The following is a 25,234-nucleotide window of genomic DNA, read 5'->3' as shown; positions in this document are numbered from 1 at the left end:
TCTTGAAGCTGGATAGAATAGCAATGGCCTCAGTGCAGCCTTCTATGGCTACGGGGGGGGGGGGGGGGAAGGCGGCGGTTCCGACGGGACAGAACTTACCAAGGGCCACAAAGCTAGTGAGAGGGCTCAAGGGACCAGAACCCAAGTTCCCATACAGCGATCAGTACTTTTCTCGCAGTCTGCAAGCGCTCTCCCCTCCCATCTTTCTAAACCTAATTGCAAATATAGTTTTTGTTTTGTTTTAGGATCGGCAAAGAATCCTCCTGAATAACTGTAGTGAGAAGAAAAGGGGGGGGGGAGCCCAAACTCCAGACCTCAAAGTGTTGTTCCCTTTCCTACTTTTTTTTTTTTTTTTTTTTTTTGCCTAAATCCTTCCGTGCATTTTCTTCCAAGTTCTCAAGAGACTCCAAAGACACTCTTCCCTCCAGACTTTCCACCTAGGGACCCCAAGCCCCAGATCCGTTTACCCTTTTTAAAAGAAGACCCCCGTTTCTAGAGCCAACCCCACCCCCCACCCCGGCGCCCCAGCCACCGCCCTGAGCGCGCAGGCTGTTTATTCAGCCGGGAGTCCGGCACGCGCCAGGCGCACGCACTGCAACAACAAACCCGGCTGAATGGAGAGTTTGCAAGGAGCGGGCTCGGGCAACCGGAGGGGGTGGGGGTGGAGGGAGGGGAGGGAGCTGAGAGGGTGGGTGGGGGGAAGAGGAGGGGGAATGGGGGCTGCAGCCGCCCGCTGCAGCAGCGGGGAGTGGGGGGCGAGGCGGGGCCAGGGCTGCGCGTGGGGCTGGGTGTCCCATTGAAAAGGCGGCCGCACCGCAGCCGCCCAACACTCTCTCACTTCTGGCCAGGGAACGTGGAAGGCGCACCGGCTGGGAGCCCGTCAGGGAGGGCGAATTGGGGGCGAAAGAGGAATTAGAAAGAAAGGGGGTTAACCAAACAATCCCAGAACCAGGCTGAAACAGGAGAGACTGAGCGCAAGAGAGCGCAGCTCCGGAGCCGCGGGACCTGGCTGAGCGCGCCCAGCACTGACTTTTGCTGCAGCTTTCCCTTTCCCTTTTTCTTTTAATACCGAGTAGGCGCCGGCGGCGGCCGCACACGCGAGCGCCACGCGAGGCTCCCGAAGCCAACCGCGGCGGGAGGAGGGGAGGGAGGAGGCGGCGCAGAGGGAAGACGATCGCCCAGGCACCTTCCTTCGCTGCAGCCTGAGAACTCGGCGGCTTTCTGCGCGTTTCTTCTTTTAACTTTCCTCCGGGACTGTTCCTCTTCTCTCCTTTTTTTTTTATTTTCCCGCCCCTTTTGACTGTGCCTCCGAGTCCCGCTCCCCTCGCTCCGCGCACCCCGCATACCCCTTTAGATCTCCCCCGCGACTCCTTGGCCCGGCATGGAGAGCTCTGGCAAGATGGAGAGCGGAGCTGGCCAGCAGCCGCAGCCCCCGCAGCCCTTCCTGCCTCCGGCAGCCTGCTTCTTTGCTACAGCAGCAGCCGCGGCGGCGGCAGCCGCAGCAGCTCAGAGCGCGCAGCAGCAACAGCAGCCGCCGCAGCAGGCGCCGCAGCTGAGCCCGGTGGCCGATGGCCAGCCCTCAGGGGGCGGTCACAAGTCAGCGGCCAAGCAGGTCAAGCGCCAGCGCTCCTCTTCTCCGGAACTGATGCGTTGCAAGCGCCGGCTCAACTTTAGCGGATTCGGCTACAGCCTGCCTCAGCAACAGCCGGCCGCCGTGGCGCGCCGCAACGAGCGCGAGCGCAACCGGGTCAAGTTGGTCAACCTGGGTTTTGCAACCCTAAGGGAGCACGTCCCTAATGGCGCTGCCAACAAAAAGATGAGCAAGGTGGAGACGCTGCGCTCGGCTGTCGAGTACATCCGCGCTCTGCAGCAGCTGCTGGATGAGCACGACGCGGTGAGCGCCGCCTTCCAGGCGGGCGTCCTGTCGCCCACCATCTCCCCCAACTACTCCAACGACTTGAACTCTATGGCGGGTTCTCCGGTCTCATCCTACTCCTCCGATGAGGGATCCTACGACCCGCTCAGCCCAGAGGAACAAGAGCTGCTGGACTTTACCAACTGGTTCTGAGGGGCTGCCAGTCCCTACTGGGAATGGACTTTAGAAGCAGGTGTGTTTCATTGGGGAGTAAGTAGAGGCTTTCTTGTCTGGGCCCCTTTTTCTCATTTTGAAGGGTGCTGTCTCTAGGAACGCGGGGTGGGGGGGTATTGTTGTTAGTTTATCTATTTCAAATCCTAGTTTGATAGTTTCAGTCTTGGCTCCTGCAAGTGGCTTTGCCCAAGTTTCCAAGGAATAGAGGCTACTGAGTACTGGATACCCTGGGTACTGAGTTCTGGGACTTTTTTTTTTTAACCTGACAGACTCTCACAGGCCTCCACATCCTCTACCCCTCCCCTCCAAACTTACACTAACCTCTTTTGTTTCCGTTACAGGGAGGCAGCAGACCCTGCATCTTTAGTGTTTCTCGCCAACAACGTTGAACGGGGAGAGGAGGGGCAAGAAAAGAAGAAGAAAAGAAAACAAACAGAACCAGACCACCAACCTGCGGGGCGCCGGGGGTGTGTGTGGTGGGGGGAGGCCGGCCGGGGGGCGCACCTTGACTAACAGGCAATGTTCTCAGCAAACAGGGGTGGGCTCCAACAATATCATTTGCACTCCGATCATCCGCAGACGTGAGATGAGTGACTGGTGCCTGAACCTTAAACCCAAGTCTCAACAGCTGGCCTGGCTTGCTGGAAGCAGTGGGTTCTTCTTCCGGAGCAATAGAGCCATATACACCCAGCCAATGCTGATAAGCAAGGGCTGAAAGCTCTTGCCAGTGCCTTTACCTTCCACCCTCTGTCAAAGCTGTCTTAGCCCCCTGGAACTGGCTTGATGCCTTTCCTCAGTCACCCCCATTCCAGCGAGGTGTGGACATTGGTCTGCAGCAAAGCTATGCTATACTATACTCAGTCCTTGGACACGCTTTCCCTATCCTGGTGGCCTCTTCCCGGTTCTCCCTCCCACCGTCTTTGCTTCTGTTTTCATCATACAATGCTTCCAATCTTTGTGAATTTTTTTATTATAAGAAAAAAAATCTATTTGTATCTATCCTAACCAGTTTGGGGATATATTAAAATATTTTTGTACATAAGAAAGAGAGAGAGATTTATAGAAGTTTTTTGTACAAATGGTTTAAAATGTGTATATCTTGATACTTTAACATGTAATGCAATTACCTCTGCATACTTTAGATGTGTAGCCCATCTTACAATTGCCACTCCCCCCCCCCACATATGGTTTTGTAAAGAACTCTCCTTACAGGTGAGATCTAAATGCCACCAGAATGACTTCAGCACCAATGTGTCTTACTTCATAGAAACGTTGTTAATGTATTAATGATGTTATTAAGGAAAAAACTGTTCACAGAGAACAAAGTTTATGCAGCTACTGTCCAAACGCAAAGTGGCGGCCAGTTGGTTCCTGTAGGTTGCCTTTTGGAAATTTCTACCACTGCCTTTCCTCCCCCACCCCCACCCCCACCTTTGCTGTTTTATTACAAACTTACAAAAACATGTATAACCCTGTTTTATACAAACTAGTTTTGTAATAAAACTTTTCCTTTTTTATAAAAGAGAGAGAGAGAGGAGGAAGGTCAGCTGCCTCCACGTCTTCTTTGGCTCTGCGGCTATGCTATCAAAACACTCAGAGGGAGGAGGAGAAGGGGGGGAACAGGAGGGAGGGAGGGCTGGAGGGGGGAGGGAGGGAGGCAGGGTGGTGCCAAGGGTGCTCCGTGGCAAACTGAGGGAGATGGCTGGCTCAGCTAGTCCTGCCCCAGCGACAAGGCTGTGATGGTTGTATGTGGGGTCGTATTCACAGTGGTGTATTCAGCTCCCAGGGAACCCCTTGGCAATCCAGAGCTGCCTCATCCCACCACATGTTATGCTTTTTTTAAAAAAAATCCAATTCAGTATTTTGGGAAGAGAAGCTCCACATCTCCACTTTTCCACTCTCAGCCCATTTGAAGTCGTCCGTTGTGGTGAGGTGGCAAGCTGAGCGACCCGATTCAGTCTAGACCTGGGTGCTAGGGAGGGTAGTGCTGAAAGTTGGGGCTTGGAGTAAGTTTCCCTCCCTGCAAACAGACTTCAGGGACAGGGTGGATTCCTCTGCTCTCACTTCCAGGTGCATATTTTTCACTCAGTATATACATATTTCCCCTCAAGATATGCATATCCTTTACATCCCGATTTTAAGTAAAATGCCCATATGAAACAAATTCCTTCCAGAAGGAATTAGGCTTGAATAAGTAAATGTCGTAGAAATGTGTGGTCGCTTTGAGACACTGGCCCATCTAAGCCTGTGACTCTATCCCAATAGCGTGAGCAGCGTGTAAAAGTACCCAATTACCAAGATTCAAAAAGAAATTGGTGGGTTTTTTTGGCTGGCTTGCTTCTTGTCAGTTAGCAAGGACGTGATTTGAATCCTACTCGGCCTCTAGCAGGCTCCTTGCTCGCTGCCTGCATCACTTGCAGATTCAGTTTGCGTGTCTCCAGCCAAGCGGAAAGCCAGGCGCAAAATGCATCTTACAAAACCCAACAAAGAGCGGGGAGCCGGCACGTCTTCCAGAGTTAAAAATCTAGTCTGTGTTGGTATATCTATACCATTTAGCGGCACAGAATAATCATTTTTTTAAGCTGCTATGCATGGAGCATGCCACAGCGTCTGATGTCATTTTGCTAAATGACCCTCTATAGAATGCACATGGAGGCTTCAGTCCCTTTCATAGAGATGGGCGTAATTAAGGGGAAAAAAATCAGTAAATTCCCCATCGCCATAAATAATCGGACTTTCTGCCAGCAGTGGGCCAATTTAGGGCTTACTTGGAGGAAGCATTGCTTCTTTAGTACAGGCTTTTGTTTTTATCTTGTTTGGAAGACCAGCGCTAGGCGCTCCTCGGCCGCCCCCATCCCATTCCATTTGATTTAACTGCCTAAGGTATGCAAAGAAAGTGTTGCAAGTCATTTATGGCTATGAATATAACATTAGGATAATGTTTCAACCCATACAAAAGGGATTTTTTTTTTCTGTTCTTCTTTTGCCTGCAAGGACAGGTGTTCTTTTACACCCATCTGAATGGGAAATATCAAGACTTGGTTAAACTCTGGGCAAAGTTAGCTGGTTGTTTGTCACAGTGTGAAGGCAAACTCCAAAAATTCACAACACACACACACACACACACACACACACAATTTTTGCCGAAGCTCGGAATGGGCAAATCTCATTACATCTGCTCTAATCGCTTAGCAACACAAAGCCGGAGCTTGTGCAGCGAAGGGCAGCCATTCACAGAGCTCTGACAGGCCGTATTCAGCTAGCATTAGTCAGCTCCATAAATCACCGCCGCCCATTGGCTGCGCGGCGGGCTTAGGGCTGTCAGCGAAATACAAAATGTAGACCCCAGCGGCCAACAATCGTGCACCCTCCGCCCCATTTTAAGCCTCCCTGCCCTTCTCTCCCCCTCCCCCCCTCGGGGGGGGCACTCTGGAGGAAGACTTGGTTTGCGTTACTGACTGAGAGATCTTACCTATTTTATTCGGTTAACAGCCTGGAGACCAAGACCACTAGTTAAAGCTGGAAATCTGCCTGAAATAGAGGTGGGGAACTAGGGAGTTTAGTGGGGTGAGAGAGGAAGAAAAAGAGGGGGAGGGGGGTACTCACTAGTACTGGAGCTGCTAGCAGAGAGAGCTACCAGGCCACATTACCCGCCCCCCCCCATGTCTTTTAACATTGAAGATAGGAACCTATGCATGGGGAATGATTCAGGTAGCCCCATCAAGCAATGGAAAAAATGGTACTCTGTTGCATTTGACCTAGATTTTCAAAGGAGAGCAAAGCTGACATGCAGCAGAGAGGGAAGCACAGATCTCCACTCTGCCTTACCACAGGGACATCAGAGCACAGGGAAGAAACAACCCGATTCCTTGGTGTGCACAGCAAGTGCATTAAACTGTATAAAGGGGTCTAATGCATATCCTTATGGTAGAAATTACAAACCCTATGTAAATGGGCCTGAGTGGTTCCCCCACGCCCTCACTCTAGCTAATCAAATGTATCTAAATCACAGTTCCAGACTGGATTTGCAGGACAGCCTACACAGAATGGTATCTGAGATTCAAAGCCGAATCCAAGTGGACTTTCTTAGAAATTCCAGCTTGCATCATTCCTCCAAGGAACATCCCCCCATCACCCTGTCTTTTCACCTGTCAGTCATTTTCTGTAGCCTATCCTTCTTTTTCTTCCTAGGATTTAACCACGAATGTTTTTGTTGTTGTTGATTTTCTTCTTCTTCTTCTTCTTCTTCTTCTTCTTCTTCTTCTTCTTCTTCTTCTTCTTTGTGTGATTGCTGGGACTTTGTCATGTTTGTGTCAGTGAGCATATGACCATATTACCTGTCTTGTTTATTATCAACCCCTTGGGGAGGGGGGGGCAGGAACAATTGCTTGGAGAAAAGATTCTGGGTGGTCTGCAGTGTTCCATGGTGGTGTTCCAACTCTGCTGCCTTTAACCTTCAGATTTGCTCTCTGTCTTTTCCTGCCCCCCCCCCCTTCCTGTGTTTCAGCAGGCTGACATCAGAGCTTGGATGCTCTCTGGCTTTCCTGCTAGGTTTGGCTAGGGAGAGGCACCAGAAGAAGGCCACCACGCAATAGGAGGAGAGATGGGTTGGCGGGGTGGGGACGGGGGTGTCTGTATCAGTGGTTCATTCACTTGCTTTTGGAAGTGGAGGCGCCTTGGTCCAAGGCCACAGTTGGTCAGTTTGTTTCTGCCACAGGTACAGCTTTGGTCGACTTTCAATTACAATCCCACCTCTTGCTGGCTCGGAGGTGACAAACAGTGGCTTCCCCTTGTTACTGGTCTCTGCTGGTCAGATGCTGCCTCTCGGGGGCTCACTTGCCTTCCCCTGTATGTATCTCTATCTCTCCGGTTAACTCTTCTCATGTGCCTCTTTAAGGACCAATCTTCTGCTGCCCCTGACTGCTTCCTAACCACCACTCCCGTGCAGCAGGATCAAATGGATGCATCGCTTTTGTGTAAGATTTTTTCAGAGTTTCTAAGTAAGAGACTTTCTAAGGTCTCTTCAACACCATTTCTGGGGGAAAGAAAAATTGCTTCATCTTTTCAGACAATAATTTACCTGCAAGTTTGGAAAAAGAAGTTAGGTATGCGTTTCACGACCGTGGCGTACAATAACAGCTTTAAGAGATGAATACAAAATGAAAAGGCCTCAGGGCGGCCAGTGGAGGTCCCCTTTCCCAGTGGTCTCTTTGAACCTGGTACAGAGGCGGTGCTGGGACTAACAGGTAAGGGAAAAGGAGCCTGGGCAAAGTGGTCCCTCAAGGTCATTAACAAGCACTCGCTAAATGATGCAATGCTGCTAAATAGCCAGCATTTCTAGGACTTCATTATCATAACTTGAATCTTCAATATAAGCACTCTAGGAAGCTTGTCTTAGCCAACTTTTAAAAACTCCACTAAGGATGCTTTTTCAGTGTACTAAAGCCAAAGGCAGTGTGTGCTGCTCTTTTCTTATTGCTTTGAAGCCTCTGAACTTCCCTCTACTCTTGGGCCGAGAAATGACCCGGATTTTTTTTTCAGACGTCTCCCAGAAATTCCAGGTTACAGAGGCAAAGGGAGGGGAAGTAAATGCATCTCCTGACACTCACGCTCTTTCCCCCAATGCGTGTTGAGAATGGGCTGGGCTCTAGCGTGGGTCCAAGTTATGTGCGTTCTTCCTTTGTATGCAAGATTAGGTTGTTACAAAAGGGAGTGTGTAGGTTAATGGCAGGAAGCAAGTTGCAGTGTGCAGTGCTAGCCCTGAGCGCGTGTCGGGCTTAATGATTTATTCAAGCTGCAGCGCATCCGGGCGTTGATTGGCTGTAGGCATGCGTCTGCTGTCAGCTGCGTGCGCTGGGTACTAGCGGGGCTACCTGATCCAGAGGGAGTGGGCAAAGAAGGGAGGGGGCCCAGGTGAAGGGAGAGCAGACTAGGGACCCGTTAGCGAGGAATGTTTGAAAAGGAAGAATCGGTAGGATGTGAGACCCAAGTCAAAGAAATTGGGAGAAGAGGGACAATAGAGAGAGGAAAAGGAAGAGATTGAAGAGACGTAGAGAGAGGGAGAAGAGGAGAGAGAGAGAGAGAGAGAGAGAGAGAGAGAGAGAGAGAGAGAGAGAGAGAGAGAGAGAGAGAGAGACGAAGAAAGGCACAGAGAATGAGGAAGAAGAGACGTCGCGGAGCCCAGTGGGACGCGCTCCCAGAACGTCCGGCGCGCGCCCCTCCGCAGGCGGCCAGCCGCTCACAAAGCCGCCTTTGAAGCAGTGACTATCAGGGCTATTTTGGGGATGAGCTGGGGGAAAGCCGCCAACCCACGCTTCTTTAAAGGAGTTGCTTTCCGCAAAGTGAGCCATAGAGGTCTGGGCCTTGAATCTGAGCTGTCCAGCACCGGAAGTGGATGCAGGGGACAAAAGCTCCGCACCTGCCAAAAGCAAGGGCATGCATAGTGACCTTTTCCCCCACCGCTGTCCCTGCGGAGCAACCTAGCCCCAACTCCAGGCTCCGCAGCTTGGACCTGTCCTTCTGCGGTCCTAGGACCACTTCTGCTGGATCTTTCTGGAACTGTCCTTGTCGTCGACCCCACCCCCTTCTTTTTGTCTTTCTCTATTCTCCACTCACTTATTCTTTCCACTTTTTTTTTCTCCCTCACCGTTTCCTGTGTAAAAAATCTCAACAGCAAAGTCAAACATTTCTATGTTGGAGTAGATTGAGGCAATAAGGAAGAAGGAGGAGATGGAGAGAGAGAGAGAGAGAGAGAGAGAAGAGAGAGAGAGAGAGAGAGAGAGAGAGAGAGAGAGAAGTACACTCGCTGCCTAAAAGCGTGGCACTTGAGACTCCCGATGGGAAAACCAGCCCACAGTGTGCACGAGGGAGATAGAGTTGTTCAGAGTGGAGAGGCAGCAGACAGAACGGTGGCCTCAGTGTTGGGGGGTTGAGAATTGTGTCAACAACCTTCCCTATCCAGAAGACCCAGGCAGAAATAATGGTGGCGTGTTCTCTGCCCCCCCCCTCACCCCCGCCCTCCCCACAGAGAGTCCACACAGCTCAGGCCTCCCTCAGCTATCTCTCTTTACTAGAAAAACAGTCTGTCTCCATTGTCCAGGTGCCAGCAGGGCCTTTGGCGAAAGGGAGGCCGGCCAGCCCTCTGATCAAACTCAAAGGTTAGTTAAAAGACAAAACCAGCTGAAAAGTCCTCATGAATAATCCTGGGCCACCCCTACCCCAAGATCGCCCCCACCCCCACTCCCCCCACCCCGGTCGGTCAGTGTAGGGCAAGCCCTGCTCAATGCCTGAGCTCTTCGTTTTATGCTGCTCGCCTAAGTCAGAATTTCACAGAGAGCCCCAGAAGAAAAAGCTCCCACAATTAGGGGTCGCCTGTCAGAAAACATTAACGCCTTCCTCGCCCAGCCTGTCAGACATGCTGCACGTACAAACCGCCATGGCGAATTGGCCCTCCACCCCTTGAAGTTGCCAGCCAAAGGAGCAAGGATTTGCAAGCCAAAGGAACTGGGGTCCGAGCGAGCGAGCGAGCGCAGAGGAGGAGTGTTGTTTCTCTTAAGAGTCTAGGTGTGCAGAGATGTCTCCAGCTCTGCTTTCTCCTTACAATGCCTGGGAGAGAGGCTATCGGTGCTTACTCACCAAGGCTGCGAAGAGGTGGCTGTTTGTTTGTTTTATAAGGCACAGAGTAAAATATTGGTGAACAACTATATTCTGTTTCTTTTGTCTTGTTCATCCCCCACTCCACCCCCACCCCTCATGCCCCATCCTCGGGTGACAAGATCTCTACCTGGCTGTCCTGGAATTCTTAATGTAGACTAGCCTGACCTTGAACTCACAAAAGATCTGCCTGCCTCTCTGCCTCCCAGTGCTAGGATTAAAGGGTGTGGACCACCTCGTCTGATGATGGCTAAATTCTGATACGTCATCTACTGAACATAAATTCGAGTTCCGGGCATCACATTTTTACTTATGGTTAGGAGCAGTCCCTGAAAATGATCTATTATTATAGAAGATGGTATATACTCTTATATGAAAACCACTGTGTCACAGAGAAGCAACAGGACTTATCCATGGCCACACAGCTATAGGGGGTGACAGAGACAGACTTGGAACTCAAGTTTGCCTAACTCCGAATTTTATAGGCTTCCCACCATATCCTAGGTTCTTACTTCTCCAATAAGATGCAGGGAGCAATGTGAGCTTCTGAAGGCGTCCCTGGCACACAAGCGCGTTCTCAGCCATCTTCCACACAGTCCCGGGTGTCACGATTTGAATGTAAATCCTCCCCCACTCCACCCCCACCCCATCCCACCCCCACCACCATGGCAATATGTGCTTCAATTCTGCGTCACCTAATGGAAGGTGCTGTTTGGGAAAGTTATGAAGCCTTTGGAACACGGTGGGGGACCAGCGGATAGATGATTGTAGCACCCCCACCCTTGGGGAACCAGGCTTTGAGAGTTAAAGTCCGGTCTCACTTCTGACCCAGTCCTGTTTCCTGTTTGCAGTCATCTTGCTCCTGTTGCCATGGATAAAAGTTAATCCCACTACCACGCCTTCAGGTGCCATGACTGACTGGTAGCTCTGAAACTGTGAGCCAAGATAAACCTCTCTTCCTATACGTTGTTTCCATCAGGTGTTTTGTGACAGCAATGAAGAAGCTAACTAATGTGCTACGGAGATCCCCTGGTTTAGGATAGGATTTGACACAGGATACTTGTCGTGAGCTTGGGAGGAAGGAAGGAAGGAAAGGGGAAAGAAAGGAAGGAAGGAAGGCAGAAAGAGATGAGAGATGAACTCTTTAGAAACGTCACTGTGATTTGCTTTGAACATGGTTTTGTTCCAGAAGATATTTGATTTTTTAAGTCAAGAGAGCCAGTTAGGATTCAAGGGATTATCAGCTACCTAGATGAGTCCACATTTGCATAAGTAGAGATGATAATAATAGTTACATGCTAGGGCCGTGGTGAAACCAGAATAAAATAAACTGTGCCAAAGTGTTTCATACGAAGTCGAACACATTGTAGATGCTCAGGAAAGTCGGTGAAAAGTAAAATAGGAGTTTTTGTTTTTGTTTTTTAGGTATCAGGAAAACATGTTCTATGCATGCATGCGACATCTATGAAACATGTCGTACTACAGCTGAATTACAGGGAATGTTGTCATTGTTCTGTGATGTTTACACTGCATTGTTCAAGTTAAAGTAGGGATGGCATATGGGGTATTAGGAAGACTCCCAAGTGCTTCCAAGATAGGAGTCAGCTATTGGCTTCCTGTAAGAGCAGAGAATGTTGTTCATTGCTTAGTTTTCCACAATAAGGCAGGTGGATCGTTGTGAGCCTGTTTCATCGAAGAGAGAACTGAAGTCCCGTGGCGTGACTCCTGTTGAAAATGAACACTGGGCACTTGAATCTGTAGCCACCCTTGCTTCCTCTTGGGGTCCTTAAGCCCTTTACAGATTAGAGTGGATCGGAGTAGAGAAGTCCTCCACAGGCGTCGGGAGGAATTTCAGAAAACCACACACAGAGTTTAGGAGGTAACCATTACTGCTATTGCATTAGACACTGGACAGATCTTTTAAATTTGTTCCCTAAACTCCAGAATTGGCACTAGGATCTGTTTCTGCTCCTACTCACAGACCAGTTATTTCAGTTCCCAGACGTCAATACAAACAGGAAAGGGCGAGCAAAGCTACTATGTACAATCCCAAATATGTTTAATCACTGAGTCAAAGTTATTGAGTTTCCCAGTCTTACAGCAATTCATGTGTGATGCTTTGGTTTCCAAACGTCAGGGCCGATCTTCAGCTTGTCTGTCTTGGTCTGTCCCACGTTTCTCTCTCTCTCTCTCTCTCTCTCTCTCTCTCTCTCTCTCTCTCTCTCTCTCTCTCTCTCTCACACACACACACACACACACACACACATACACACACACACACACATACACACACACACACACACAAAGCATCTTTGTATTTCAGATTCACAATCATCATCTCATGGACTGCTGGCCAAAATAATGGAGGGATAGAGGAGCCAAAGCATGTTTTGATGACATAGACTCCAGTCTGTCCATGCCAGCATCTTACCAAGGACGGCCCAAGTGAGTGCCAGAACGTGTGCAAGATCAGGCCAGCCCCGGGCTGGGCAAATTAGTGGTGAGCTCTTTGCTCTTCAAAACCCATGGAAAACCATTATGACGAAATGTTTTAGCCCTGGGAAGACTAAGCTGAGCTACATCAGCTTCAAGGCTCAGGCTTTCCTCTTACCCCAACCTCCTACAGCAACGCCCACTCCTTGGAGAATACACCCCTTGGAAGAGGTAGAAACCTCATGTTTCTCTATAGCATTTCCTCCTGCTGAAGGTGACCGAGAAGGTGTCTGACTTATGCCCATCTCCCCGCCCTCAGCAGCGTCACCCTCTTTCATCGGGCACACAAACTAAGGAACCTTTACTGTGTGACATCTGTGAGTAAGTAGCTCATCTGTTGTCAGAGATTTTTCTAAAATGACAACAGATCTTCTAGCGTTGATATAATTCTGGGTACTTGCCTACGAGGGAAAAAAAAAGATCAGACAAGTTCAAACTATGGATAACGGACAATAATTTTTGTAGATTTTTAAATAATACTAATATATGAAGCTAGTTGAGACTTCAAAATATTGGTTCACATAATCATTTACATGTTCTCAAAATTATATGCAATTCCCAAAATTTTGAATTACTATATTTTTAATTATTTAAAACAAAAATTTGAATTTAAATATATTTTGATCATATTCTTCCCCTTCCCTAAATCCTTCCAGATCCTCTTCCCCTCCCTCCCCACCCAACTTCCCTTTTTTCCCCAAAATGACAAAACTCCTATACAACAGAACTCCCCTCAAGCCAAGAAAACAACATTCTTCCCCCCCTCCCCAAATCAGCCAAAGTGTAACTAAATAAAAGCACACAAAAAGGGATGGAGTTCACTAAGTGTTGGTCAGTTACTCCTGAACGCGAGGCTGCCCTAGAGTGGTTGATGTACCCAGTGCCACTGTATTTCCTTCTCCCAGCAGCCATAAGTGACAGTTACATTTACCCCAGTGGCTACTCTCTTTCTTTCTTTCTGTTCTTTTCTGTTTTCTTTCTTCCTTCCTTCCTTTCTTCCTTCCTTCCTTTCTTCCTTTCTTTCACTCATTTTATATATATATATATATATATATATATATATATATATATACACAATATATATATACAAATATATATATATATACAAAATTATTACATCGAAGTTGGACAAGACAAACCAACATTAAAAAAGAGAGCCCAAGAGAAGGCACATGAATCAGAGACTCATTCATTTGCACACTCAGGAATCCCATAAAAACACAAAACCGGAAGCCATAATATGAACACAGAGGACCTAATGCACACCTGTTCTGGCCCTGTGCGTGCTGCTTCAGTCTCTGAGTTTATGTGAGCTTTGCATGTGTGAGGTTAAGAAAAAGCCTTGTTCTCTTGGTGTCCTCCATGCCCTCTGGCTCTTACACCCTTTTTGGATGCTCTTCTGCAGGGTTCCCTGAGCTCTGAGGCGAGAGATTTGATGGAGACATTCCTTTTAGAGGTGAGTGTCCCAGGGTCTCTCACTCTTTGTGTAATGTCTGGCTGTGGGTCTCTGTATTTGTTCCCATCTGCTGCAGGAGGAAGCTTCGCGGAGGATGGCTGGTAATTCCAAAATTTTTATTACATCTATTTCGTGGCTATGTGTGGGAAGACACATAGTGTGAAGTCAGATCACAGCTTGCAGGAGTATTCTTTCTTCCATTATGTGGGGCCAGGGACTCAAGTTCTCAGGCTCAGTTGCAAATTCCTTTTACCTGCTGAGCCATCTCCTAGGCCCTGCATTACAACTTTTAAAATGATAATGTAGATTAATGCTTCCCAATATGAGACTGCATCTGTGATATATAATGGTCCATAAACACAAAGAAGGCATAGCCATTGCTGGATTAAAGCGGCCAGCATCTGATTAAATATTTCACAAAGTATTATTTTTATCTATAACCTATTATTTTTTTATTATTTTGGTTATTTGCTTTACATCCCAATCACAGCTTCCCCTTCCCCCCTCTCCTCTCATCCCCCCCTCTCCCATCCTTCCACGACCCCCGACCCCCATCTTCCCGTCGCTTTCTCCTCTGAGACAGGGAGGCCTCCTATGTATACCAACCCACCTTGGAATATCAAGTTGCAGTAGGACTAGGCAGGTCTTCTCCTATGGAGGCTAGAGAAGGCAGCCCAGTCAGGGGAAAGGGATCCAAAAGCAAGTTATGTAGTCAGAGGCAGCCCCTGCTTCTGTTTTAGGAGTCCCACATGAAGACCAAGCTGTACTTCTTCTGTTCCATAGGTGTAGGAGTCCTAGAACTGTCCCAAGCATGCTCTTTGGTTGGTGGTTGAGTCTCTGTGGGCCCAAGTTAGGTGATTCTGTAGGTTTTCTTGTGGTGTCTTTTTTTTTTTTTTAAGATTGATTGATTGATTGATTGATTGATTGATTATGGATACAGATCTTGTTATAGGTGGTTGCGAGCCAACATGTGGTTGCTGGGAATTGAACTCATGACCTTTGGAAGAGCAGTCAGTGCTCTTAACCTCTGAGCCATCTCTCCAGCACTCTTGTGGTGTCTTTGCCCTTTCTGGCTCCTTGAATCAATTCTTCCTCTCCTCCACAAGATTTCCTGAGCTCTGCCTAATGCTTGGCTGTGGGTCTCTGCATCTTTTTTTTCCATCAGCTGCTGGGTGAAGCCTCTCAGAGGACAGTTATGCTAGGCTCCTGTCTGCAAGTATAGCAGAGTATTATTAATGGTGCCAGGTGTGGGCTTGCTGTCATGGTATGGGTCTTAATTTGAGCCAGCCGTTGGTTGGCCCTTCCTTAAATTTCTGCTCCATCCTTATTTCTGTACATCTTGTAGGCAGGACAAATGGTGGGTTGAAAGTTTTGTGGGTGGTTGGGTATCCCCATCTTTCCACTGGAGTTCCTGCCTGGTTACAGGAAGTGGCTGTTTCAGGTTCCATAATCTCCTATTGCTGGGTGTCTTAGCTAGAGTCACCCTAGTTCTCATTGATTACTGGGACTTTCCCTCGTCCTAATTTTCTAGCTTGTCTCGGAGATGCCCCCTGCCCCATTGATTCCAGTTCTCTCTCCCTCTGCTGTACCCATCATTTTTATAAGGGTTCGCTAGATTCATTATTAAATCCACAAATGCTTTCCCAGATTCCACTGTAAACTACCAGAATCCTGCAGTGCAAAATACCACGTTCACCTCACACCCTCCCCCAAGTTGGTATGAGAAGATGGAAATTCAAACTCTAGTGTTCGTATGTTTATAAACCTTCTGTTTTCTAATAGCGTGATTTTAAATGTGGATTGACTGTGGGGTGATATCTTAGCCCACCGCTTCCCCATCTATTTATGCACAGGCTTCTTTCTTGTCCTCTTTTCCTACCCAACACATGAACCGATGGGAACCTTTTCTAAACAGTTTCACATGTACATGATCATATGCTCAGGGCAAACCTATAGAAAGGGGGGACCTGCACTGCCAAACAGAATGGAATTCACTTTCTCCTCTGGGATTCCGAAAGGTTGAATCCATTATTATTTCACCATCAGTGAATATTAACCTCCCTGAAAATTGTTGCAGATTGCTAACCTTTAAACAAATGAACAGTATTGACCAATTGGTGTCCATTTATTTATTTATTTTTTAAAAGAGCAAACATGCTCAATATGTGTTTATATGAGAATGTTCTTATGTGACACAAAAATTTTAACACACAATAAAATACCAAACCACCACAACAAAGGTGATAGCCAAGAAAAAGAGTTATTTTACTCTCTTATTCTGCTTGTCTTACTTCACTAGAGGCATTGGGGTCATATAGACTTAGTGATTCTTACTCGGGTGCCTGGATTGGGACTAGAATAAATGGGAGGAGAAGTTTGCTTACAATTCCTGAGACTTCTAAGCCACTGGAGGGTTTTGACAGATCAGAGCATGGGCAGCTTTTCATTTCAAACTTCGTGTGTGTGTGTGTGTGTGTGTGTGTGTGTGTGTGTGTGTGTGTGTGTGTGTGTAGATACCAAATAACTAGCTCCAGGAACGACAGATTTGTGTCATTTAGTAGAGCCACCTATGCCATAAAGATTTCACATATACATCCCATACATTTATTTCACCAAGTTACTTGAGTTGGTCGTCCATCCGGGGTGGTCATCCAAAGGAGGCAAATGGAGAGACTTGCTTTGGATTCTGATCCCCCCACCTCTGGCCCCCACCCCCACCCCCACCCCTAGTGTTTCCTCCCCCTCCTCCAAGCCTCTTCCCATTCAAGTTGACTTCCCAGCCCTGCCCCCCACAGGCTGCCAGCCCGGAGAAGAAAGCCATTTCCATTGGCCTTGGCTGCCTGGGGAGATCTATATTACTCCTGGGAAGACAAGAGCTGTCTCCATCTTGGTAGAGTGTGAAATTCGGTTTTGATTGCAAAGGGAAGCCATTTCAACGGGGGTTACACCGTGACCATGTAGATTCAACTGGGCCATATGGCCTGGGGATGAGGCTTCGTACCATCAGGTAGCAGCACATTGCTAATGACGTGATGATGACATTTTCAAATGAAAAATAAAGCCACCTGGACAGGAATAAAAGAGGGCAAAAAAAAAAAAATGACAAGACACTGGCAAGGATTAGTAGAGCTCTTGCCTCTGCTGGCTTTGAAAATAAGTGATTTGTTTAATTCATAAGTAAACCAGTGAGCGTGGTGGTAATGAAAAGACTTCTTCCTGCTTGGCATGGGAGAGTGACATTTTCTATTTTTATAAAAAGAAATCTAGTGTTGACCTGAAGAGGTTGTTTAGTCTCACATAGCCCCAGTTTCTTCACCTGTTGAGAGGACTTATAAACACACGCCACAGAACTGTCCAAAAAAAAAAAAGAAGAAGAAGAAGAAGAAGGAAAGGAAAAAAGCAATGAATGTTTGATGATGATTTATGAACAACTGATGTACAAATAGGGAAAAGGAAACTTTAAGAATTGCTCACAAGAAAGAGAATCTCTGGCCTTTAAATGAAAGTTCACTTTGGCTATTTTATAGATTTACTTTAAATTCTAAATCCTGGGATGGAATGTGGACCTTAAAAATGAGGCAGCACAGCAGCCCAAACTATCTCACAGACTAGACGGGTCTGGCTGCAGTCTCTGCTGCTTCTTGTCTCTGGACACCAACATTTGCACCAACACTGTCCGTAGCACTAGGCACTGGATGCTAACTGTGTCATCACCCAGATACTGGATGGTTGCCATAGCCCCACATGCCTCGTGTCAACAATGGGTTTTCCTCATTCCTGATTTTTTTTGTCCTATTTGCCACCATGTCCTTGTCGAGGCAGGGTTGGGTACCCATGCTGGTTAAGGCACAGATGTAAGGGAGGTTGGAAAAACGGGTAGCTGTCCTCTGCTAACATCCTGCGATGCTGGGCAGCCAAAGCCAAGGCAATAAACACCAGACACTTTCCTATTTTCTCATGTCCAGGGTTTCTGAAGGTCTTAATCCAACCCTCACTGATATCCAGTTGGCTCTGAAGAAAAGCTATTGCAAGCACAATGCCCAGTTTGCTCTCCAAAGCGTGTTGCGTACTGTCCATGCAACATTTTCAAGCAGAGACCCAAGTCATTTGTTATTTCCCCATCCATTCTCCAGTGAGCATCATTAAGTCCAGAGGCTTTTGTATAGTGTCTCAAAATTCCAGAAACCAGAGAAAATATTCAAGCTATTTATTACACTCTTAACTAGATTAATGAGTACAGGCATTAGGTTTTATATTTAGAGATACTTGTCAGTGAAGATACCTGAAATCTGAAGGAAAATACTGTTAGTATATAACTTAAAGTCCAAGAAATATACTCCTTGAAAATAATTTGTTTCATATTTCCAAGCCTTTTTAGGTCTCTTACCATTCAGCTCCTGTATTCTAAACCCACTCCTAGTGGTTTTTTTTGGGGGGGGGGGTTGTTGTTGTTTTTGTTGTTGTTTTGTTTGTTTGTTTGTTGTTGTTCAGGAAGTTGTCATTTCTTCCGGGACTTTAGCTTCATACTTAGTCTCCTTATTCTTGTCACTCACCCATCTGCCTTCCACACTGTGGCCACCAATGTGCTTTAGAAATAACGGGCAGACGACATGCCTGCCACCAAAGTGGGGTCATACATTATCACTCACTCTTGTTTTAGATGCTTTCATAGTTTCCTCATTGGCCGTGATAGCTTCTGTTTTACTCAGCCTACAACTGTTTATGAAGTTCGCGCTGTGTACCTGAACACCATGATAGATAGGCCAGGATGATGCTGACCAGGACAAAGGTACCACCCTGGCTGTCACTCAGGGAACTCCCCATCCAGTGAAGGGCTTTGATGGCCTGGCTCCTGTATGCAGCCCTCTCTATGACCTCCAGCCATTTTGGTAGGTCTTTCCTGCCAGAAATAGCAAGCATCCTGTTTCTTCTCCTCTTTGTATCTTTTTTTCCCTCCTTTATTAATTTATTCTTGTTACATCTCAATGGTTATCCCATCCCTTGTATCCTCCCATTCTTCCCTCCCTCCCAATTTCCCCTTATTCCCCTCCCCTATGACTGTTCCTGAGGGGGATTACCTCCCCCTCTATATGATCATAGGGTATCAAGTCTCTTCTTGGTAACCTGCTGTCCTTCCTCTGATTGCCACCAGGTCTCCCCGTCCAGGGGACATGGTCAAAGGTGAGGCACCAGAGTATGTGAGAAAGTAATATCCCACTCTCCACTCTACTGTGGAGAGTGTTCTGTCCATTGGCTAGATCTGGGTAGGGGCTTAAGGTTTACCGCCTGTATTGTCCTTGGCTGGTGCCTTAGTTTGAGCGGGACCCCTGGGCCCAAATCTGCCTATCATAATATTCTACTTGTAGGCTTCTAGGACCCTCTGGGTCCTTCTACTTTGCCTTTCTCCCATGATTCTCTCATCTAGAGTCCCACTAGAATGTCCTCTCCTCTGTCACAGTTTCCTGGTAAGTGAAGGCTTTCGTGGGACATGCCCGTTGGGCTAATATGCAGATATAAGTGAGTATATACCATTTGAGTCTTTCTGCTTCTGGGTTAACTCACTCATTATGATCATTTCTAGCTCAATCCATTTATCCACAAATTTCGGGAATTCCTTGTTTTTAATAGGCTCTTTGTATCTTTTAATATATAAATACGCTCTTTACAGATCTGGCACCTCAAACGATACTTTCTCTCGGATGTCTTCCTTGAGTCCATTTAAACTAATTAATCACAGCCCCCTGGTATGTACGTATGTCTTGTTGTTATTTATTTCTCCTTTCCTGATGTTCCCTAACTTCTTTATGGTTTTTCCTTCTTTTCTCTCTAGGAGAAAGAAATGGTCAAAGCAAAGCAATGTTGACCTATGCTTCAAATTCAGACAAACTTCCAGATTCACTCTTATTTCATAGTCTGAGAGAATGTGTGTGTGAGAGAGAAACAGAGAGAGAGAGAGAGAGAGAGAGAGAGAGAGAGAGAGAGAGAGAGAGAGAGAATTTCATAGTGGCCACCAGGAGTTACAATGAGCATTTTGTAGCTTGGAGAACAATGCCTCTTAAGAAAAGGAGCCAGAGACTCCACAGACGCTTTATCTTACTCAGCTATAACAGTTTGTGAATCCTCATTAATTGTCTAACAATGTTTCATGAATCTTGAAAGTAACTGAAATAAAAGAGTTCATTAGACCGCCTCATAATGGGGAAACTCAATTTTCACAACACAAGAAGAGAACTGTTCTTTTTAACTCTTTAGAGTCGGGAGGTCCGGGGAACAGAAAGAACAGTCGATAGCAAAATGTAATCTCAGTTGAAAATCGTCTTCTCAGCCAAAACCAGCCTAGTAGTAAGAATAAAAGGGATGTTGGAAGGAAAGCTTAAGGAAACCAGATTTATGTGTTCAGGGAAAGGCTCATTTCTATTCCCCATGATTTTTTTTTCCCCTATAAGAGGTGGATTTTACATTTTATTTGTGCACTAAGTTGTTAGGCATTTTGGGTTAGGAAAGGACTTCATCACATGTTCTCCGTGTCTAATGCAGACACACAGGCTATTTTCAATACGTGTAGATTTTAATGAAATGGGAGTGTATGTAATTGACGATCGCCAATGACTAGAAAAACACTACAGTTAATGATGAAAGAATTAAAAAGCAGTTACATAAATCTGGAGGCTGCTAGCTAAGATACGTTCTGCATTGTAAGCAGTAAAGAGTTAAGGCCTAGCAATGGAAAGTACTTGTTCGTGTGTTCAAAGTACACATAACACTTACCTATGGCCTGGGTCATATGCCCACTCCAAGCCTTGTAGTTTCAACTTGTAGGCTACATGACTCGAGTCTGATTTTCCTGGTGCCCTGAAAAACCCTTCTCTTTTTGTTGTCTGTGGCAGTGACAAGGAACTTTATCCTGCATTTTATTTCCAACTTTTTCTTTTCAAACAACCTCAGAGAGCCCCAGGTGTAAAGAAAGAGGGAACCTCCACACTGTTCTAGCTCACTGGGCGAAGAGTTCCCTCTTTCTGATTCCGATTCATATTTTTTTTATTTGTTCTTGGGTGCCTCTTCTTCATCAACCCATTCAGCCAATCTCTTGAAAAAATTTTATACAAATTCAATATGTGTGTGGGTTTTGGGTGGGCTGTGGAAATTGATTTACGAGGCAACCGCTTTTCTCTTTTTCTTGCCATCTCCCGCTTGAGTGGTTTGTCGGCTCGGCGCTTTTCTTTCACCGAAGGAGAATACGGTTGTCTATGGAAGAGGTCAGCATTTCAAATTGGTGGAGTTCAACTGCACAAATGACATAGAACTGACAAGAAAAGACAGGGGGTTTGAAGGTCACAGACTGCATAGGTCTCGCTTAGGGTTTTTGCTTTGTGGTGAACCCTGGCACCAAAATGAATTAAATAACAGGCTTAAGGACTATTGAGGGGGGACTGAATGCAAATCAAAGATAAGTAGAAGTTTTCTTTCCTAAAAGGGGAATGATTTTTTCCCCCTTCCCTCTCCCCGCTCCATATCTGTGCCGCCAAAAGCTGCATGTTAAACCTGATTTCACTGGCATTATGCAGGCTGCTTTTACTCCGGGAGGCTGTGATGGCCTATCTTGGCCTATGATTAATGACCTGCTAGGCAATTTGGAAGCCATACTAACTCCACAGTACACACACACACACACACACACACACACACACACACACACACACACCATATAGCTGCGTTCCTTCTGCAGATTTGCCAGACTGTTGTTACCAAGGGGCCCGCACAGGAACCGGATTGCTAGAGAGATAGCCAGACTCTTCTGCAAATGCCATTCGGGCCTTATCTTGCTGCGAAGTGCGTGGAGCAGTGGGCTCATTTACACAGTGCAAAGCCTAGATCTCACAGCTTCTTTATTTCAGCCCAGATTAGGGGAAACAAAACAAAATGGAACAAAACAAAACAAAACAAAACCCAAATTGTTAAAAAAAAAAAAAACTGGTCAAAAATGCAATCATTTCATGTGCTCGCTGGGCTCACAATGGTTCCATAGCTCACTTAGCCTTGTTTTCAAATCTCAAATTGAGTTTGCCGACCCCTAGTGTGAATAACACCCGCTAAAAGCAAAGGGAAGACTTGAACACTCCAGGCAGAAACAAAGGCTGTGCTCCAACGCTGTCTATTCATAACAGGTTTTGGACACTTGGGATGGAAAACCTGCTCAGGAAAAGTGAAAGGATGCTACACTGGCAGTGTATAGTGGGCAAGGGAGGGTCTAATCTCAGTCCTGCCACCACCAGCTCTGTGACTGTCAACTGGTCTCTTATCCTCTCTAGACTATGTTGTTCTCAGAACAATGAGACCATTGGAGTAGCGAGCGATCTAGCAAGTCTTTTCTGCCTCTGATTTTTATTTGCGTGCAGCTACGCCATCTCACCTGTGCCATCCATTTGGACTCTGATGATACTTAGGGAAGACAGCAAAGTCCCCTGCATCCGGAAAGCTTCTATTCTAGAGAGATGAAATGATCAGCAAAAAAATAGAGGAGCAAGCAGGTCCTCTGTGCAGCAACTGTGTAAAAGGAAAGGGCGGAATCCATGAGGAGGAAGCATCCATGCCAGGGAACGGGGCTCAGGGGCAGAATGCAATAGGAAATGTGGCGGCCAGTGCGACTGGGCAGGCACCTGAGGAAGACAGGGAGTCTGCCAAGCCTCTGTCTGAAGGGGAAGTGTGCTGGCTAGATCAAAGGCCCCCGTGGCTTAGGATTCCGTTGGCACTGCAATGTGTTTTGAGACTGATTGGCTGTCAGTTACTTAGCTAGCTGGTGGCGACTTTATCATGGAGCAGCATGGTGTTCAAGCCTGCCAGTGCGCTCAAAGCACCCTGGGAATCACAAAGCGACAGAGACCTGGTCCTGTTTCTAGAGATTCTGACCTCTTGGTGCGGGGTGCAGCCTACTCCGCCAGGGTATTCAAGGTACTCCTATGCAGCTAAAGTTGATCTAGAACGGGAGGGTCAACCCGGACCCTAACCTTGCCAGGAGCTGTTTGTTACCAAAGGAGGCCATCTTATGATTCATGCAGCCAAGACAAGTGAATGTCACCCAGGGCACAGGAAAATGTCTTATCCATAGCTTTCTCTGCACCACACAGGTCACGAAAAGGAGAGTGGGATAGTGTGGAGCACGGGGGAGCAAAGGCACGTCCAGGCAATCTTTGAGATGGTGAGGTTGGTACCAGACCAAGGGCACATGAGCTGCTAAAATCCATCTCAAGTGTGGCATCCTTTCAGGCTCCTCGGATACTTTGGGATGACAGCACATAGGAGATGAAACATACAATATTTATCTTTCTGTGCCTGCCTTGTTTCATTTAATATGGTTGCCTCTAAGACTATCTTTCTAGAAAATGTCATGTTTTTGTTCTTTATGGCTGAAAAAAAAAACCATTGTGTGTACACGTTACCATGGTTTTTTTTTTTTTTTCTTGTCTGTTCATCTGTCCATGGGAACCTAAACTGATTCTATAGCTTGGCTATCGCGAACGGCACTGCAGGAAATGTGGCGCATGCGTATCTTCTATACATGCTGACTTTGTTTCCTTCTAGTGTATACCAGCCGTGGCATAGCTGGACCTCAAGGAACTTACAGTTTGGGGTCCTTGAAGAAACTCCACCTCTCCCCACTATATCCATAAAGGTCTCTTTTCTCTCTACATCCTCCCCAGCATTTGTTATGTTTTACTGACAGCCATTCTGACCAGGGAGAGACAGAATCCCATCAGTTTTGATTTTTTTTGTCTTCCAGATGACTACAGAGGCCCAAGCAACGCTTTCCCCTGTGTTTATTTGACCATCTTCATTTCTTCAGAGAAGTGTCCGGTTAGAGCGCGTCACCACTTGTTGACTGGATTACTAGTTCCTTCGTCGTTAAAATGTCTGAGTCCTTTATATATACAGGATGCTAGTCCCCTGTGAGATGAATGGCTGGAAAAGATTTTCTCTCATTCTGTAGACAGTGTCTTTATTCTGTTGGTAGTAGTCTCTAACATGCGGGGGTTCGGTTTGTTTGTTGTTTGACTTGATGTAGCCCTGTATGCCCGGCGCTGCTCCCATTGTCTGTGCCACTGAAGTTTTGCTCAGGAAATCGTTACATGCTCTGATACCTGGATACACGCTCTGGTTCCCTTTAGGGGCTTCAGACTCAGGTCTGTTTTGAGTTATCTATTTGCAATGAGATATGGGAATTCTAGTTTCAACTTTTTACATGTGTAATCTGGTATTTGCAGCATTATTTGTTGAAGAGGTTGGTTTTGGTTTTTTTTTTATATAATTCAGCATATTTTTAATGTCTCTCCCCGCCAAGAAACAGTTGGTGCTAGGTATATGGTTTTATTTTGGGGCCCTTTTGTGATCCCATCATTCCACATGTGTATTTTTACACCAATGCTATTCCTGGTTTTTGTTTCAATGAGTGTGTGGTATAATCGGAAATCAAGTATTATGATCCCCTGGCATTGTTCCTCTTTACTCAGTCTTGATTTGGTTATTTGGGGTCTTTTGTGTTGCACATGAAATTTAAATTTTGAAAAATATCTGTGAAGAATGTCACTATAGTTTTGGAGGGGGTTGCACTAAATCTGAATATCACTGCAGGCAACACAGTCGTTTTAGTAATACCACTTCTCCCTATGTACAAACAGCTTCTAGAATTTTCAGTTTTTTTCTTCAATGTTTTATCGTGCTTATTATAGAGATTGTGGAGCTTTATCTTTCACCTCCTTGGTTGGTTAGATTTCTTCCTAGCTTTAGCTGTTGCTTTTATTTGTATTGTTGTTATTGTATTCTTTTGCTTTTGTTGAACTTAATCTGTAAACATTTTATTGATGATTTTGGCCTGTAGCTTTCTTTTTCTGTTGCGTCTCTGTCAAGTATTTATTTTAGGGAGATGCCAGATTTGTAAGTTGTAAATTTGCAGATTTCTATTGTATGGAATTTTATTGAGGAGCAGTGATAGTTGGTTCATCTGTATGACAACTACTTTTCTTCATCGTAAAGCTTCTTTTTAGTTACATTTTTTTCTTCATTGCTTGTGGTTCATTTATTTAGATTTCTGTCTCCTCTGTTAAAGCTGAGTAGGCCATCTGTGTCTATAAAACTATCTATTACTTCCAAATTTTTAATTATCAACATATAGTTTCTTAAAATATACTTTAGAGAAGTCTATTGATTTTGAAAGTGTCTATTGTAGCCACCCATTTCATTTTATTTGTATCTTCTCTTTTTCAGTAAGCATGCCAAGGGCTTGTCTTGTTTTGTTTATTTTTTAAAAAAGAAAACATTTAAGTCCTTGCCGATGATGATTCATGAAGGTCCACCCATCCCCGAAGAACAATCAGTGGCAGTTAATAATTGCTGGGGAAGAAATCCTTCCCTCCATGGGATAACCACCAACAAGTTGTCTCTGCTGCAGTAAATACTCACATCCATGCTTATTCCAAGGGACCCTAATGGAAATCAGTAGTTCACAAAAGTAAAAGAGGTGAAAGTAAGTGACAGAGGGGAACTCGCTG

General features: G+C 46.2%; 1 protein-coding gene across 1 annotated transcript; it reads left to right on the top strand.

The window, feature by feature from the left end:
- The first annotated feature begins 801 nt into the window (after positions 1 to 801).
- Positions 802 to 2,869, top strand: ASCL1 (achaete-scute family bHLH transcription factor 1). Its single transcript, XM_084794381.1, has 2 exons — positions 802 to 2,108; positions 2,431 to 2,869. The coding sequence occupies exon 1, from the start codon at positions 1,382 to 1,384 to the stop codon at positions 2,066 to 2,068; it is 687 nt and encodes a 228-aa protein (XP_084650507.1). The 5' UTR covers positions 802 to 1,381; the 3' UTR covers positions 2,069 to 2,108; positions 2,431 to 2,869.
- Positions 2,870 to 25,234: the final 22,365 nt, after the last annotated feature.

This window comes from Acomys minous, assembly GCF_964271855.1.
Source record: "Acomys minous genome assembly, chromosome: 9".
Taxonomy (NCBI): Eukaryota; Metazoa; Chordata; class Mammalia; order Rodentia; family Muridae; genus Acomys; species Acomys minous.
This window is presented reverse-complemented; position numbering and strand designations above follow the sequence as displayed.

Excerpts from the sequence above, each read along its gene's own strand:
- ASCL1 (XM_084794381.1), top strand. The coding sequence starts at position 1,382 with ATGGAGAGCTCTGGCAAGATGGAGAGCGGAGCTGGCCAGCAGCCGCAG.